We start from the raw sequence: 18,452 nt of genomic DNA, 5'->3' as shown, positions 1-18,452 counted from the left end.
CAGGTTATTTATACTTCCAAATTTAAACACAGTTTTGTTCATCACAATCTTTGCAAAAAAACCCAAAACACGAACGCTAAATGAATAAATATACACATGTACATATAAAAGGAAGAAAAGTTAAAAGTTAATTCAGTACAAACGGGTTACTATTTAGGTGTTCACTCCATTTGGATGCATCACGTTTCCTTCATTAACCTCACTGAGTGCATTTTGCAGCATTAACTTAACCCTCGACTTCCATAAGCCTCACACAAAGCTTGTTTTAGCTTCAGCAATTTTGGTTTCTTATACACATAATACATTATTTTAAACCTGCACGCAGGAGGATTTTATAATGTGACATTTACTTTTATGGTGAGTAGAATCACAAAAACTAAAAAAAAAAAAAAAAAAAGGCCAAGTAGGTGAAAACCATTTTATGAACAGTATGTGCAAATCACAAAAGTGGAATAAATACACTCATCTCACATTTGTTAAACATCCACAATAGAGATAATGAGATTATAAAGTTGCTATTGTGCTTATGAGTCTAAATAAAAATCAGCCCTTCCCTGTAATTGTACAAGTGGCTGCCTAATAAAATATTTAGCAGTGCATAACAGTATTGGTCGGTATCTGAGGGGAGCAGCAAGGACCAGAAAAATGCAACTTAAATCACAAAAACAGGAAATGTGAGGTACAATTATGGTAGCTGAAATGTTCAAGGATGTTTCAAGTCTGCATTCTTGAGCAGCTGGAAAAATTTGAAAAGATTGAACCACTCCCCCAATACAGCTGCTAATGTAATGTCATAGAGCAAGGCACTTAACCTTCAGCTATTCCAGTAAAAACAAAAGCTGCTCAGTAGTTGTAACAGGTAATTCTAGGTTCTAAATGTTGCCCAAAAAGGCTAAAAACAATACGATTAAACATAAAAAAATTTATTTATATTGCACATCATCATGCCCCAACCAATCCTCCACTGGTGACAAGCCCCTCTCACATTTTGAAGTATTCAATTGCTCAATATGATATTTTTAGGCTGTCGGTTTCCTAGGCTTCTCCACACAGGGTTACTGTCTCACACATGTTCACAGTGTCAGGCACAGTCACTGGAGTTTCCTCCGCCTTTAAAGACAACATCACACAGCCTAGTCATCTTTTAGTTATTCATATTAAATTATAGCTTCAATCTAAATGTACATTAACAACAAGAAGTGTGCACATCGGTTTTCACCTGTTGTTGTGTTCCCATGTCCTCTGCTGCACTTTCTATGATAGCACTTTCTTTGCACGTGATACTTCTGTCTGTGCTTTTCTTCATTAAAGCTTTAGAGGCCAGCTGTATGGCAGCTTCTTTCTCAGATACACCTGCAGAATGGAATAACAGAGGGAAGCAAAGAATATGTGAGATGTCCACTGTAATAAGGGAAATGGGAGTATTAAGTAAAACTTGATGGTGACATTGTGGATTTAAGGACCAGTACTTCAGAAATTGTTACATTTTAGTGGACACAAAATTATGTAGTGCAGTAATAAAATGCTCCAGCAGGAGGCAGTTTATTAAAGTCCATTTCTGAGTCTAAAGACTGCTGGGTTCCATCTGTTTATTTTTACCCTTTTCAATTCAATTTTATTTATACAGCGCCAAATCACAACAACAGTCGCCTCAAGACGCTTTATATTGTACAGTAGATTGTACAATAATAGATACAGAGAAAAACCCAACAATCATATGACCCCCTATGAGCAAGCACTTAGGCGACAGTGGGAAGGAAAAACTCCCCTTTAACAGGAAGACTCTTGTGTCTGGTTGATGTGAATGAGAGGGGATTGCAGTGTATGGTCACAGATAGCGTGTTCCTTGGATTAAACAAGACCAGTTACACTCAGTTCAGCTCCATATTCCAAAGTTTTGAAGCTGAAATTAATCTTTATTTATGTCATGCTGGGCCTTGGCGCAGCTCTTCAGTTCACTACATCACAGAAATCAGCTCACGCCCCTTCCTTAAGCTGACTTTCTTCTGACTGGCTGCTGATTGCAAACAAAAGATCTGAGCAGCAAGTGGGTAGGGCTTTCTTGCTCAGAGCCAGAGCTATGTGCCTGGGTTGACCATCATAAATTATATATTTTTCCATTCTCATATATATATCACTCTTACATACATGGGCCTCAGAGAAAGTTTTACTTATATTTATTACAAGCATTCGGCACTGTAGCGGTAAAACATGTTGTTTAAGATGGTGGATAACCTGAGGGACTGTGTCAAGGTGTCACTAAAATAAGCATGTGTATCATTCAAAACTTGTAGCAGAGCTCAAGAATAAAAACATTAAGCTAATGTGCCTAATAGGTCCACTCTGAAGCATCACTATGCTAACATATGCTAATTACCACTAAAGTAACTTCTACATCTGCAGATCAAAGCCAGGTGGCAAACACCATAGTAATTAGAAGGGGGAAATGTATGACTGCACCAAAAACAGCTGTTGAAATATTTCACTTAAAATCAGAAATGTCCACCTCATATTAGCCAGTGTCAAAATCAGGGGGTGACTGAAGTCATTCTACCACTTGGGGATCCTGAATGTGTGTCCTTTATATGGATGTACAGATCTGAGCTTCAAAAGTGGTATCTGAAAATTCTCTGGATGTCATTCAAAGTTATCTCATTACATTTCATGCACACTGTGGTCAGATGCACAAATAAGCACAATCATGAGTTCTATGTTGTTGTTTTAGAAACGATTCTCCTTTAATATCAAGTAAAACATACTTTTATGAGATGCCTTCATGTCACTTATCCCCATTTTTAACTGATCATTGGTCAGCTCATCTCTGTAATCTATGTCATAAACAGCCCAGAGCAACAAGCAGGTGTACATGCCTGACAATGACAGGTGTCTGTGGAGGCCAGGTCTGAGCAGCTTCCACACCTTCATGGTAGCAGACACCTCTTTACCTCCTGGTGGGTTATTGCTAGATGGAGATGCTTTATTGTTGTGTTTGGGAGGTGCGTCAGTCGACCCCATCCTTCGGATGGGAATGCGGCTGACGTGGGGCTGCAGCTCACACCTGGGCAGGCGACAGAGAGGTTAACATTTTCGCTATTCAAGAAAGAAAATATCAGCATGAAGAAGGGGTTTCCAGTGTGGTTTTCATTTCATTTTTCAGATCCCAGCCTTTGTTGACTGTTTTGGATTCAAATTATTACAATGCAAAAAAAAAAAGAAAAAAGATAGGGCTTACTTGCTAAATTTGATGGAGGAAAGGATGTGTTCAGGCCCCTGGTCTTTAGCAGTCTGTGACACATGGAGACATTACAACAACACATCATAGTCTAAGTGTATATTAATACGGGACAAAGTGTTAATAATGGAAATGTGAATTTGCTCAGTGAGTGAGCCAGCAAGGTAACCTAACCTCTCTACCAGCTTCTGTGGGAGGATGAGTGATTGTAAGAGTTCGGCACCCTCTCCCTATGTGCCCAGGACGTACAGGTAGAGGCATTCTGGACCAGACCGCAGAACTGGGTCCACCAGTCTCAAGGTCCGGGCAGCTAATGCCTGTCAACCACATGAAGACACATAAATAAACAGAACAAAGAGAAGAAAGGAGAAACAAAGAGTGGAAGATGAAACACTAAGAATCTGATTTATAAAACTTAAGATTTAAGCCATTTAGTGTGTGTATGTTTAAAGTATCACAATTATGCTGGCAAAAACCAAATATGTTGAAATAACTGAATGTCCTGTAATATCTCATAATCTACATATACTCCTAACTAAGTTTAAGTGGTGAGAGTTTTGGTGTTGATCTTTTCCTTGACGTGAAAGTTGAAAAATAAAGATCACAATCAGAGTCAAAAGAGAGCAAAAGGACCCACACTCTGTAGCTGCTTGACAAACGGATAGTTTTTATTCCAGAGGTTAAACAGAGAGGCGCTAAAAGACAGCGGCACATTCAAGAAAGGTGACAATTGTAGAGACGTTACAAGGACAAACACATAACTGTAGTCTGGTATAGAAGGTTAGCACCACATTGAAGGAAACGGCACAATTCTCATAAGGAGTATAAAGCCGAAAGACCTACTGAGAATGTGACTATGCATACAGTGTTTTCACCTAAAGCTGAGTTCGTCATTTTCAATGAAGACGTAGACGCTTTAAGGCTGAAACAACTGGGACACAGAACATCATAGCTCACAGTGAGAAAGCAGGAAAAAAACAACAACTACAGAACACTCCTTCACCATTTAGCAGGGCACTGATCTAAACTGATAGATCGTAACTCCACTGAGCTGAGGCTACACTAAAACCTTTAGTACAGTAATATTAGATGAGACTACTGTCCAGTAAGCACAAGACAACCATCAGATTTGCAGGGTTTTCTGAGCTTCTCTAACTTAAGAGAGCTGACATTTGAAGCTAATGCCGTGTTCAGACTATACGATACCAGGCTGGTCAGATCTGAGTCACGTAAAGCATCGATTGGAGGTTGGGAACAAAAATGAGAGTAACGCATGCCAATAGGGTGTCATGATAGACAAAAAAAAAAGCTATGTGCCAACAAAAGGGCTAGCATATAAGGTAGGTGTACTATTGCATACATTACAAAAGAGAGAATGATGTTCCAGTATAGTTAGGAAGAAGTGTGAGAAGCAGTAACACAAGATAGCCAGCGTCATAGACACTCCTTTGTTTGCTGTTCTGTTGACACTCTTATTTAAAATCAACTGTACCTCCAATGATATCACACTGATTGTGAAAGAAGAGATGAACAAGATTTTATAACTCTTAACCACCTGACACATCGACCACTGCGACAGACTGAAGTATCATGTAGTCTGAGCCCAGCGTGAGTATTAAGGACTGTTTCTACAAGAGCTTTTTATTTGGCTTAACAACGCTTGAATTCGCAAGAAATTTATGTTGTGAGATCACTGCAACTTAGGCAAGTCACACTGAATATGAAAGACAGATGAAGAAGAAGGATATATACCCTATAAGATCACAATAGGAGCAGGACCTTCAAAACCTACTGCTTACAACAAAGCAAGGCACAGCTTAACTACAATGTGTAACAGCACTGGATCAGACAGTAGCTACAGTGAGCAAAGGCCAGATATTCTGAAAGCTATTTTGATCCCTTAATGGTCTGGTTTGTTTGCTCCTTCTAAAAAAGAAGAAAAAATAAATAAATAATAATTCACTTCTGCATGTTCAGTGCAACATAAACGGCCGGTCCTAAAACACAGACCATCATCAAGTACTTGGATAACAGCACGCAAAAAACGAATTACAGACAAGTTACTATAATTCCACAATAGATGAGTAAAATCTTAGACAACATGGCAGCTTCTCATGACTGCTTACCACAAGATATATTAACTCTAGCCGTCGACAGCCTACTACACACCTGCCACGATCGATTTACACAAGGAACATGTCTATCTGCTTGAACAAATTAGGATAAATATTATCTTCATCGGTTTAAGGAAACATATAATACATAAACAAACAAAAAGTCTTCACCATATTTACACCAGACCAGTGTTAGTGTCATATTAAAAAAACAATAAACACCTGCCAGTCAAACTGGTTATAAGCTAAACTCATTCTTTTCATATAATACTACTTGCTGGCAAATAGCCCCACAAATCAACCGTAGTTATCCCAAAGCAGCTACAAGATTGCAAAATCCATAATGAGGTCTCCACACAGGAAGTGAGTGACATGGTGACCAAAGTCAACGATAATCAGAGAAATTGTAGCTATCACCAATGAGAGGGAAGGATGCTGTTTACTGATGTATGAGGATGGTAAATGCCAACGAATGAGCCGCACAACGTTTCCTGTGTGGGTGCCCCTTAAGGACTTAAGCTAATGAGGGTACACAGTTTCTGGCAGTAGGCTATGCTGTGATTATAACGTCATGACCAATGTTGGTCCGACATTGGAATGATGCAGGTTTTTGTTTTTATTTATTTTTAATGGTATTTAGATAATGAAAAACTGACTTGTGTACAAAAATCTAAAAGCAAACCTTTGAATGTCACTTTGAATCATAAGAAATTAAAAAAAGCTATTTAAATGTTTAGCCTCAAATGACAGTATAATGTGATCGACTTGTGACATCGTTTTACAAATCAACATTAAAGTGAAACCCAAAGACAACAGAACAGATCAGAGGGTGCTTTGGAAGGCTTTTAAAGAAAATAAAGTCTGACTGTGTTCAGTCTATAAAAATATGTCTCAAAAGTCAAATAAAACCAATAAATAATTCAAACATTAAACGCATCACAAAAGCAACTGTGCGAATAAAGAAGAAAATCTCCCGGCTACTTTCAAATGGTGAGCAGAGTAACGTGGTAATTAGCTTTAGCTTATTATTGTATACAGAAAAAGCTTCGTCTGGATCCATATTATAATATTATGATGTCTACGGATAACATCTACTGTGTGCTCTGAACGTCTTATAGGACAGCAGATATTAGGTACCCAAGCAAATATCCCCATTTACTAACCAGTCTGCTATGTTTATCAAAGAGCCAGAGGACAGTGCGGCAACCAGCACTTGATTCAAGGTCGGTGAGAAAAAGCATTTCAGTCATAGCTGAGATCTGAGGAACACATTCGCTCTCAAGTGAAAGTGTTATTTACCTTAAGGTGCTAAAACTGTAGACATGTAATTACTGTGCAGAAAGAAAAAAAATTATTTACTAGCACCAGTGATGTTTTGCACGCACGCTTTGACCTACATGGACTACCAGGCTGGTTTCTGAAAAGACAATCTCACTCAATCATCTCGCACAAGGACATGTGCCCAGTGTTTCATGGTTTAAGTCAGATTCAGTCCGGGGTGGGCCCAGTTGGACTGCTGGCGGCCGGCGGTAAGCTCTGAAGGAGCAGGGGACTCAGTTTGGAGAGCAGCCCAGGGCGGGGCAGGGCCTGCAGGGATGGGAGCAAGGTGGAGAGGCTGGGGGGCTGGAGGGAGTACAGACCTGTCATACTGACGGAGGCCGGGAGGGGACAGGAGCCTGCTGCACACACTGAGGAAGATGAGGAGGACGAGGAGGAAGGGGGTGAGAGTGGGGGACGAGCGGGTGTGTGGCTGTTGCTGGGAGACCGGAGGATGAAGCGGTGGTGATGGGGGGGGCGTCTCTTCTCCTGGGGCTTAGTGTCTACAGAGAGGGAGACACATACACCTGCTCAGAGACGTGCAGGGACCGTAGGGATACACAAAGTGGCTGAAACTACCCTGCATGCACTGAGAACAAAGTCATTACAGGTAACGCAAAGTAAATGCAAAAAAACTCATGAAAGCAAACTGAAATTCTTTTGGTACACAGGGTTTCTGCCAGGAAAGAGAAAAGGAAGACAATCGCTATATCTTTTTTCACACTTCCAGCATGAAGAGAAAGTAAAAAGCATGTAGGTGCGATATAACCAAAATCTCATATCCCGATATAAGACCTTTATCGTCCCGACAACGATATATGTCACAAAAATTTTACATTTTCTGTAAATTCTGTAGTACAGTTTTCTGGTCCGTGTCAGACTTTTCATAACCAAACCATGTCCATGCTACAGAGGTAGCCCCTCGTTTAGGAATAAGGTCCTCGATTTGTTTTGACTGGTCCTTCTGTTTGTCATCATTTCAGTTTATTTTGAAAAATCTCAACAGATCTTCAGCTTTATTGTGAAAGGTTAATGTGGAAAAATAAACAAGCAGACAGCGGAGCCACAAGCTGGGTTTACCGTCATTGCCGCTAACGACAACGCATAAAAAAAGTTGCTTATCCATCTGTAGTGTGGTTATTTTAAATGTAAGAGAAAGAGGGAACGTAAAGAAATTAATATAGCCACTACAGTGACCATCAAAACGATGAAAAAACATTGCCGTAAACAGTTTATTTTGTGACACCACGAAACAAACGATAGCGTAAAATGAAACGATAGATGTTTTTATATCGTCATCCGACATATATCATTATATTGAACAGACCTAAAAGCATGCATGCATATACAAGCTGGAGAAAACCAAAACATATTCAACTCTATTGAAATAAAGTGATGAAGGATATATCTTACAGTGATTAATGGACCGAAATGGATGAATATGAGCAGAGTAAGTAAAACAGAATAAAGTCATAACATTTGCCAGGTTCTTTAATGCCCTTTAATAATTGTGGATCTCCTTTTTCTCAGAGACAAAAATCAGGTAAAAAACAAAAAAATGTAATTCTTTGTTTTTACATTCATCAGGTCCCAATCAGCCCAAATAGCAAGGAGAAATTAAAAATACATGCCACGAAAGAGTTGGGGTCTTAGGAGGTTAAAAATGTAATTAACTTATAATTGTTAAATTGTTTATCTGATGCCTTTATCTGCCAACTTTATTTTCATATTCTTCTATCTGAAACAACAGGAAAGCGGTTAAAAAGATTTTTTTTCTGTCTCTGATGATTGCTGCACCCAACCATGTAGCACAGGGGTGGGCAACTCCAGGCCTCGAGGGCCGGTGTCCTGCAGGTTTTAGATGTGTCCTTGATCCAACACAGCTGATTTAAATGGCTAAATGACCTCCTCAACATGTCTTTAGGTTCTCCAGAGGCCTGGTAATGAACTAATCATTTGATTCAGGTGTGCTGACCCAGGGTGAGATCTAAAACCTGCAGGACACCGGCCCTCAGGGCCTGGAGTTGCCCACCCCTGATGTAGCAGAATACAGGCATTGTGAGGAGCCAAAAAAGTAGTGATGCTTATCACGTCCAATATAGCGGACAGCTCGACATGCCCATGATGTCACGTGCAAACCCTTTATACACTGGTGGAAACCCTGGTACATGTGTTATTGAGACAGGGACGCGTGTCTATTCTGCACTCATCATATTTCTTTAAAAGGAGAAAAGAAACTTGATAACTCTAACTAACTCTAAACATCATGTTAGAATACTGTATTATCCATACTGTGAGAAAGATTTCTTTAGGGTAAGGACACAGCAGCAGGAAAAGGGGTCATGCAAAGGTCATGCGGGGGTAATGTGGGGGATGTTACAGGTCGTTAACATCCAGGACACCAAGCTCATCCCAAACCTTGCTGCCAGTTTCACGTCACGCGCAGCAAACCAGAAACTAACATTCACGCAGACAATAACACATCAGCCAGCCTTTCTGAACGGCTCCAACAGCAACGAACAAGAGGTTGAAGAAAAGGAAAGAGAAGAAAATGAGAAAGAGAGAGACCATAAGAGAGGATTTGTGATACAGAGAGAGAGAGAGTGGAGCAGAGGACCACTAAAGGAGATGTGACTTAAGAAAAAAAAAAGAAAAAAAGGCAGCCACAGCACAGGCAGATAGTTGGGAATTCAACTTACCTCTGACTGGCCCGAGTGTTTTGTTGCCTCCACGTCCGCTGCTGTTGTGCTGTGTATGAGTTCGGGGTGGGGGGCACCCGAAAGTAAAACTTGGGGAATTGTGCATCTTCGGCGAGGGTGTTTGGCTGCTGCTACTTTGGCTGTTGCAGCGGACGCGGCTGAAGGTGTTCTCCGATGCAGATCCAGACAGACAGCTAGTAGGAAAATGAAGAAATCACAGAAATCCATGACCCAGCTGTTATCTTTGGACAAACTAAAGGCATCCAAGTTAAAAAAATGTGTGGGAACTCACTTGTTAAAGCTCTTTGGTGGTGACACCTTGCTGCCATTGTGGTGTATTCGTGGGGGAGGGTTGGCATGGATGTGAGTGTTCAGTCCTTTGGTGTTGCGGACGTGCTTGAGGATCCAGGCTCGCAGATTTGTCAGACAGGTGTGCTCAGAAAGCACCAGTCGCGGCCAAGGGTTACACTCTGCCATGTCCAGGGCAGAGATCGCCACAGCACGCCCCACCTGATGGCATCACCCAAATTTATTTCAGAACTGATATAGATGGGCACACTTTGTTTACATAAATTGCCAAATTTCTTTAACATGTCAGGGTAGGTGTACAGTACTGTCTTGAGACACATCTCATTTCTTTATATTTTGTAGAAAAATGGGAAACAGGTGCAATGATTTATTAAAATGTGCAAATATAGATCCGGGTTCTGGGGAGGCCAGTCAATGACTGACAGTGTTCCACTGTGTTTTTCTGTCCAGATATGTTTTTCCTACACTTTCCAGATGGTATTGATTTAGGTCATAGATTTAGGTTCTATTTGTTGGAGGAGGAGGGTCGGTGCATACAAGTGCTTTATCGGTCATTAGCAACATAGTTTCTCTTTCTAAATATTTGATTTGCCAAATACTTTGTAACAACATCTAAGTAATATAATCTGCTCTCTAGTGAGTCTTTCATCCTGCCGAATAACTCTAACTCCATTGTCTTGATGTCAAGGTAACCCTCGTTTTGCTCTATAGCTTCAGTGAGCTCATCACATGTGTCTTAACCGGTTCCACATAAAGTATGCTGCAGGCTGTGGTTAGTGTGCTTTCAAAATAAGAGCAAGTAGGCCTTGTCTTTGAGATGTTGCTCTCACTAATCAATAAAAAAAATGAAAATAGAAAATTCTAATGTGAGGTGACAAGTATGCTTGAAGGGGATGGTAATACACTTGGACATACCTCCCAAGTAAAGTCTATGGGTGGGAAATAATTCAAAGAAAAGTGGAGCATAATATGATATGATATGATATGATATGCATGTGTGTTATATATGCGCTTCCTACCTGCTCAAATATTTCTGGAGTGTATTTTGGAGGGAAGGATGGAGGTGGAGGGGGGGTAGCTCTTCCGTTGTCATGGCAGGCAGGTGGGATTGTATTCATGGTTTTTCCTGTGTTATAGTTGCACTCCAGAGTGTAACTGGTCGGTACCCAGTTGCAGAAGCAAGATAAAATATAAAATTACAACACAAAAGCATTACTGTGTTTCCAAGGCTTTTTGCAACTTAATTTGTACTGGGCCCACAAAATCTGCACTTGGTCATTATGGCTAATTCGAAACTGAGTAAAAATTCTGGAAATCACACTTTAAACACCTGAAAAATGACTACATAAACTTCCTACACCGAACACAGATTGCAGCAATGTCATAAATCTAATGTCTGACCTGTGAAGCAGCCCTATTGCCTTGTGAATGGCAACCCGACCGCTGCCTTCTTTAGATTGGCCATCTCTCTTGTCTCGTGCGTACATGTTTTTCTCAGAGAAGTTACAGCCCAGAAAATCAAAGTGGGCAGAATTCACAGCGATCAGCCTTGGATACAGCATGTTCTCGACCTGCGGCAAGAAAATCACAGCAATTCAGACACACGTGACAGAAAGTATTACAAATGTAATGTAGAAAATGTTTTTCTAAAAAAAAAAAAAATTTCAATGAAAGAAAAGTAAAAAACAAATTTGAATGTTATTTGACAATTTTGCAAAAGTACTGCAAAGTAATGGATAAAATGCATTCATTATTACCTGCTGGCTCTCATCAGGAAGGCTATTTCCATACATGAAACACCCACGTTTAGACGCGTGCCCATGCAAGTCGACATAATATGCCACACCCCCCTCCTGTGGTGGCACCGACTCCTGTTCCTCCACCTGTGGTACTGCTAAATCTCCAGCACCTGGAACTACAGTCTCTGTGGAGCTCGATGAGCTGTTCTGATCTCCCTTCTCCGCCTCTGAGGTAGCCCAGGCGTTTTCCTCCATCATCATGGGGACCTCTGGCTGCGCAGGATTTGCATCTTTCTCAGCGTTCCGTTGGTTTAAGGTGACTTCGAGGGCAGTGAGGGGAGGTGCTTCATGCTGATTTGCAGGTTTTGTTTTAGCAGCTGGGGGCTCTGTATGGGTGGGGCCGTTAGAACGAGTGCTTGGCTGTGTTTTGTGCAAGCGGTTGTGTGTGTGGTGGTAGAGCAACAGTGTTTTGGCTGCATAGATGGACGGGTGTAACTCGGGGCTGGGGTTCAAGTATTGTCTATTCAGGTTCACACCCCTGGAATCCGTCCTTTAAAAAAAAAAGAGAAAGTAAAGAATCTTTTATTGTCGACAAGTCTAAACCCAGCAGAGAGTATTTTGTACACTTCACCTCTGCTATATTTAACATGTGAGCTATTTTATACATTATTACACGGTGATGTTTAGATTGTACAGAGGAACACAGGTCTGGGAATCAAAAGAAGAGGCAGCATACCACTAACATGCCAAGAAAGCAGCGTCACCATTTACTGACACCTCAGTGCATCATTCTCTGAGACACAGGGACATCTGGTAAAAAGGTCACCACATCTCACCTCTGCTGGCTCTTCTAACCTCCTTATGACTAGTAGCAGTGATGAGCCTAAACTAAACTCAGCTGTGGTAGACTTTCCCTTCCAGTTTGATTTCCAGAATCTTATCATTTGTACCAAATGCAGTTTCCATAACCAGAATAGAGCCAGGGTTTCCATCACTGTATTTTAAGTTGTCACATCTTGAAAGATATTGCTTTTTTATTTATTTAACGCAAGCAATTTATCGTCTGTACACAATAATTAAACATAAAACCTCAAAACTGAAAAAAGTTAAAATATTAAAGAAGAACCAGGCTAAAACCAGATTATGACTTAATGATATTTTACTCTGTCTTCCTGTGTCCACTAGGTCTACCATGATTTGGTGCTCTCTCATTGGTGTAGTCTAAATTATTGCTGGGAATGTGAAAAAAACTCTCCAGTGTCTCTTATTCTCTCACCCCTGTGTCAGCATATACATATCTTCACAGTGTTACAGCAGATAGCAGGTGGGCAGCTTTCCATTAACTGAGTGCAAATGCGCCTGCATTAAATTGCACGTAATTTCTGAGTAGGTCGTAGTCACTGGGCTTTTTTCCCCCTGAGTGATAACTGCATAGGGCTTGCAGAAACCTAATTTTTCCAGCTGGATTTCTTGATTTCTCCTAAAACGAGCAGGTTCATTGGCCACACACATGCATAAATTAGTTCTTATATAAGTTTTAAATGTATGCACATGTTAGCAGAGACATTCAGTTGATATTGACAATGAATGTTGTGAAGTAGGGCTGCACGATTTTGCATAAAATGAGAATCACGATTTTTTGGCTTAGAATTGAGATCACGATTCTCTCACGATTTTCTTTTCCAGTATAAATATTTATTGCACTTATTAACTGCACATCAACTTCGTAACAGTTGAGACTGAACATAAAAACAATAAATAAACATAAAAACAACAAATGTCTCACGTTTTGTCGTTGCCGCAAAATGTTGTACTGCTTGAAATTCCGTCTCCATCGTTGCTCGACGCTGCGTGTACAGAGCAGGTAGTGCAACAATAGAAAAATAGTTGCGGGACAGCACTGTGTAGCGTTTGTCTAGGGTGTTGATCATTTTCCTAAATCCCTCGTTTTGCACAGTGTTGATGGGAGCCATATCTTTGGTCAGGTGATAAGTGATAGCCTCCGTAATTTCTTTGTGCCTGCGGAAGTTCGACGGGTATAGGAAAGTGCTGTATAAGGTTCCCGTTATTGGTGTTTGGGTGGTTGACCGGGACGGATTTTCTCCTGTCACTTTCTCGTCATCCCTGACGTGCTCTCCATTGTTTTTCCCCCTGATAATTTTAGCATCACACGGCACAGCTTCTATATCACGTGGTATAAGGCTCCGCCCTTGTCATTTGTTGAGCAGGAAGAGTGAGCGCTTGTTTTCATGCAGATTACGTCCCGGATCAAAATGCGGTACAATCGTGGTTGTCGTTTTAATCGTTGTCATTTGGAAATGAGATCGCACATAAGTATGAATCGAGATCGCGATTTTCTAACGATTAATCGTGCAGCCCTATTGTGAAGGCAAAGTAAGAGGAAGATATGCACATAGTAATACAAAAACTAATGGTCATTGTAAAAATTCAGACACATTTGCACTGTAGCATCAGGTGCCATATCCCCATTGGTTGCCTGGTCTTCAGACAAACTTTCCATTCAAATCAAAATTTCATTAGGAAGCCAAAAAACAAAGATTTTGAACACACAGAATGCTTATTTTTAATAGGATATATCCATTGTATTTGCAGTACATATGGGTCTACAGTTGTAAGACTTCCTATGCAGAAACACAGAGCTAATCATCTTATACTAGCAACTGTTAACTGCTGTGTAGCCTTTTAACAGGCTCAACATCAAACCAACTTGCTTTGTGACAATAATGAAAGAACATTGTAGCACAACAATACATTGTAGCACATTTCCAGACTATAATTGTGGTACACACTACTCACATTATTATTGAGAGGAAACGCTCTCATGTCTCATTTAAGGATGTGGATGAATGTGAAACTCTTACCTGTAGTGTCCACGGACAACCCCGTCTGGGTTCAGCATGGGAATGAGCTTGAACACAAACATGTTGCGCAGCGCATGTGCACGTGGGTCATCTCTTCTCAGGATGAAGTTGAGGAAACCGTTAAACACAAATGATGAGGGAGTCTCCCCAGGGTGCACCCGACTGCTGAGAAAAAACACCTGGGAACACACACAGACACGCAAATACCAAGAGTGAACGTTCCTGTTTAAGGTCAGAGTCTTATAAATTATCATTAAAGGTCCCAATCTACAAAACACTGGAAGTGATTCACAGCCATGTGGCAACTGGAGATCACAGAAAGTCAAGGATATTCAGTGACTTTAAGAATGCCAATAATTGACATTTGTACTGGTAGTAAATACATTAGGGGTTTACCTAGGCAGCCAAAACCTGGAATTTCTGCAAGTGAACAGTCTTCAGCTTAAAAGTAATGCACAATGAGCAACTCACTTCCAGTGTGGATGCAGCTTAACAAAAAGCCAGTTAAGTTTAAATTAAAATGATCATTTCTTTACTTGTGGTAAAACAGTCCTTTCTAAGGTGGGAAAATTGCTGCTGACAATCCACATTATTACATTTAGCATCTATATTAGCAGCATGCTATAACTCGCTACATCAGACTCACCGAGGAAGAAACAAGCAGCTATGGGTTGATTATGTGCGAATGTACTAGTTTACTCTTTTCTTCATGGGGGGAGGCTAACTGCTTGGAGGCGGTCTAGGTGCCCGGTTTCGGAAGAATGTGCATTGTGACTTTGCTTCACAGATCATACTTTACACACGGGAATGTATTTAAAAAAAATCTCATAATGGTCTAAAACTAACTTTCATAATAGGGGACCTTTACAGAATAGTGATTGTTTTGTTTTTGTGTATGATTAAATGATACCCTTTTGCCAGGGAAGCGGTGTGGTCTTGGAGTGTTGGTGTCAGGAAACAGCTTGGGCAGACGGGCTTCCCGTTCATCCTGCATCCCGCTGCAGTTGGTCACAGTGAGAAGGTCCACCCTATTGCCATCTAGAGAGTGGCATAGCAACTCCCTATGATAATACACAGTGCCTGGAGTACTAAGCAGTGGGAGCAGTGCAGGAAAGAGTTTAAGGAAAAAAAATGTTAGAGAACTGTACACATTTAAGGTACTTTGACAAAGAAAAGATTCCAAATTTGTGTGTACATAGTTGTGTCTTTTGTGCGCTTTACCTGGTCGGACTGAGCTGAGCAGCCCTGGGGTAGCTCTGATCCAACTGCTGCAGCATCTCCTGGCACTCTGTGTAAGAGAATGGGTAGCAGAAGGAGAAATAGGTGGTAGCCCCTCTCACCTCCAATAGCCGGTGAGTGAATGAAAGGATGAACTGGTTATCTACAATCTGAAAAGCAGCAGAAGAAAAGAAGAAGAATGATATTTATAGATGGATAATAATAGCCTGACAGGCAGTACTCTGCCTCACTGAGTCCTGTTGCCCACATCCTCTCTGACAGGCTCAGAGAGTGAATATCTACCTCAGATGTTGGTCTGTCTCGTATCCTTTCCCAGCGGATTTTGCCCGGTAAAGTGCGTACGAGAGGAGCCATGCCTTGGCTGTAGAGTTTCCTCTGATTGTTCATGTTCATCACATTGATCTTCAGTAACTTCCCAGGTGCTGCCCCCTTCACACTGAAGTAAAACCATGATCTGAAAAACCACAACATGATACGGGATACTTTAAGTCATCTAATGTGGTAAAGTTGGTGTGGCACGAAAAATTAAATTTTGGTTACCTGTTTCCGTTCTCGTGCTCTGTGCCGGCACAGTCTGGCTGCGTCCACACATTGAACTCATAATCAGGGGTGAGGCTTGACCCAGAGGAGGAGCTTCCACTAGAAGGTGTGTCAGAAGAAAGGCTGGAGTTGCCCTTCTCCACCTTCTCCACACGTGCCAGGTTCCCTGAGTCAAACTTGGAGCTAAACACAATATTCCCAAAGCGAGCCTCCATGGCTCTGAACTCTGGCCTCTTTCACTTTTCTTTTCTGTGAAGTGCCCGTCAGAGTTCTGACACAGATCACCTGTCATGAAATTAGGGTTACAAAAATATGTTAACACTGGGCAAAAACATAAAAGGGAAAGGAGGTATAACCGGCTACAACAGGGGTTTTATGTATATGTAACGTATTTCTCAAAAACATAATAAACAAAGAATTTTATACAGATGTAATATACCATAATACTAGTTTTTGATTGTAAGACTAAACAGCGACATCTCGAGGCCATTACAGAAACTACAACGATGGCCACAACCAACAACACAAAACATTTTCTACAATTACAAGCTTTATACGTGTAGCCATTGCTGTACATTGGTTGCTTACTGTTTCCTTATCATTAACAAAAACGCGAGTGAAAGTCTCTCCAACAAGATGAAATAACGTTTCAGTGTATCAACAACAAGCAATAACAACAACAGCTGACCGAGAAATCGAGGGCAGCGTAAAAAGGGGGAGTGAACTAACGGCTGCAAGCATTACAGTCGGTTCATAAAAAGATTTCACATGATTTAAGGCAAATTAGCAACCGCTAGCTAAAATCGATTACACAGCTAATAGCCAGTGTCCTTCCTTTATTAATGTTCCACACAGCTAGCATACCTTTCTAAGCTACGGAGGCTAACTTAGCAACGGAACTAGCAGTCATTGCTCTGAAGGAATCTGTTTTTTTTTTAATTATTCTACGTTTTTGGTCCACACACTACCTCGACACCTAATCTGCATCAGCGTCTTTATGTGAAAATATAAAATGTCAATTTTACCAGCCTATTTTCGATCGATGTCCATTTTTGTTTCACCGTCCTTCTCAACCCTCAATTCATAGCTCTGTATGCTGCGTTCAGGGTTCTCTGGAGAACTGACACTGCCTGGAAATTTCCTTGTGTCTTAGCCTAACAAATTGCAGGCGAAACGTTTTAAAGTCATTCTGTGCATTTGGTCTGCTTATTACAGTGGACATGCAAAAATATAATCAAAATATAAGTAGATTTATCTTTAAAAAAAACAGCAATTAAAGTTACCAACTTTGTTGTTCTTTTCCTTATGAAACAGCGCAATAAAGAAACGTAATCTTAGTGTAGGCTTACTTTATTTAAAGGTCTCACGCATTATTTGGCTGTAGCATTGCAGTGACATTATGCACCCAGAATATCTCAAACCTGAAAGGCCTGTTCTACAAAGCAGACCTGGGGTTAATGGTCACCACCTCCTTACCTCATATGTGTGTGTGTGGGGGGGGGGAGCTACAAAAAGTCTGAATAGTGCTTATTAATATATGATGGGGTCTAATTAGGATTTTGTAGGTAAGGAGAAGAAATTTTAAATTTAATTTTGGATTTAACAGGGAGCAAATGGAGAGAAGTCAGTATAGGAGAAATATGTCTTTCTTGTCCCTGTCAGAGCTCTCGCTGTAGTGTTTTGTACTACCGGGAGGCTTTTGGGGCTTTTTAGAGCAACCTTATAATAATGAAGCACACTAACTAACAATTAATTCATTAATTCAGACTTATTGCATAAGTTATATGCATAGTTAAACACTTAATGGTATTCAAAGCAACGAGCTTCGTTTGAAATAAAGTAATATTTTTATGTAATACCACAGGTAATAGACAAATATTTTGCTTATATTTAAATATCAAATTCAAACATTTTATATTGATCCTTTAATTGTTTATTTGTTTATTTATTTATTTATTTTTTAACAAAAAAAATTGTTGCAGCCAGGGGTAATAAAATGGATTCTCTTAGGCTGTTTTTATTTATAACAGCCTTCTTTTCCACTCAGTAACGGTTCTGTTATTAGTTAGCTTAGCTATTAACTAATGTTACTCCATAAGCAGCAACCAACCCAGTGAGGTCACTTTCTGTACTGACACAAGAGGGCGCTAAACCTGTTCAAAAAACTTTAGGTTTGTACGCTTATTTCTTAAATCCAGCTTCACGGACAGAGTTAAATTATTACTGTTTATCTATTACAGTGTTTTTTGTGTAAATTACCCTTGATACTTGTCGTGTTTCGTGTGCACTTTAATGCAGCTTTAAAAGCATACATACCTGGGGCTCACGTCACGTGTCACTGTTCTTCTGCGGCTCACCTTCATTGCTGAACATGGAATGTT

The 18,452-nt window shown here is 40.5% G+C and overlaps 1 protein-coding gene across 3 annotated transcripts; it reads right to left on the bottom strand.

Moving 5' to 3' along the window:
• Window positions 1–404: 404 nt before the first annotated feature.
• On the bottom strand, window positions 405–18,446 carry agbl5 (AGBL carboxypeptidase 5). 3 transcript variants are annotated; one of them, XM_085431357.1, is made up of 17 exons: window positions 18,388–18,446; window positions 16,072–16,356; window positions 15,814–15,985; window positions 15,514–15,680; window positions 15,203–15,380; window positions 14,293–14,471; window positions 11,429–11,960; window positions 11,073–11,242; window positions 10,691–10,826; window positions 9,655–9,872; window positions 9,363–9,556; window positions 6,987–7,166; window positions 3,407–3,549; window positions 3,233–3,285; window positions 2,871–3,058; window positions 1,220–1,353; window positions 405–1,110 (listed from the first exon to the last, which is right to left on the bottom strand). In XM_085431357.1, exons 2-17 carry the CDS (start codon window positions 16,284–16,286, stop codon window positions 1,036–1,038), a joined length of 2,934 nt encoding a protein of 977 aa, XP_085287483.1. In that variant the 5' UTR covers window positions 16,287–16,356; window positions 18,388–18,446; the 3' UTR covers window positions 405–1,035. The 3 variants fall into 3 exon arrangements, with proteins under 3 accessions (XP_085287483.1, XP_085287482.1, XP_085287485.1); XM_085431356.1 differs by lacking the exon at window positions 18,388–18,446 and adding an exon at window positions 17,097–17,252; XM_085431359.1 differs by lacking the exons at window positions 6,987–7,166; window positions 18,388–18,446 and adding an exon at window positions 17,097–17,251.
• Window positions 18,447–18,452: the final 6 nt, after the last annotated feature.

The sequence above is a fragment of the Copadichromis virginalis genome, linkage group LG15, assembly GCF_057382275.1.
Source record: "Copadichromis virginalis isolate Kocher_CV1m ecotype Utaka linkage group LG15, C_Virginalis_male_GT1.1, whole genome shotgun sequence".
NCBI lineage: Eukaryota > Metazoa > Chordata > Actinopteri > Cichliformes > Cichlidae > Copadichromis > Copadichromis virginalis.
This window is presented reverse-complemented; position numbering and strand designations above follow the sequence as displayed.

Excerpts from the sequence above, each read along its gene's own strand:
- agbl5 (XM_085431357.1), bottom strand. The coding sequence starts at position 16,286 with ATGGAGGCTCGCTTTGGGAATATTGTGTTTAGCTCCAAGTTTGACTCA. Across the intron at positions 15,681-15,813 it reads GAGACAGACCAACATCTGAG|ATTGTAGATAACCAGTTCAT; the intron begins GTAGATATTCAC and ends GCTGCTTTTCAG. Across the intron at positions 3,286-3,406 it reads CCACAGAAGCTGGTAGAGAG|ACTGCTAAAGACCAGGGGCC; the intron begins GTTAGGTTACCT and ends CATGTGTCACAG.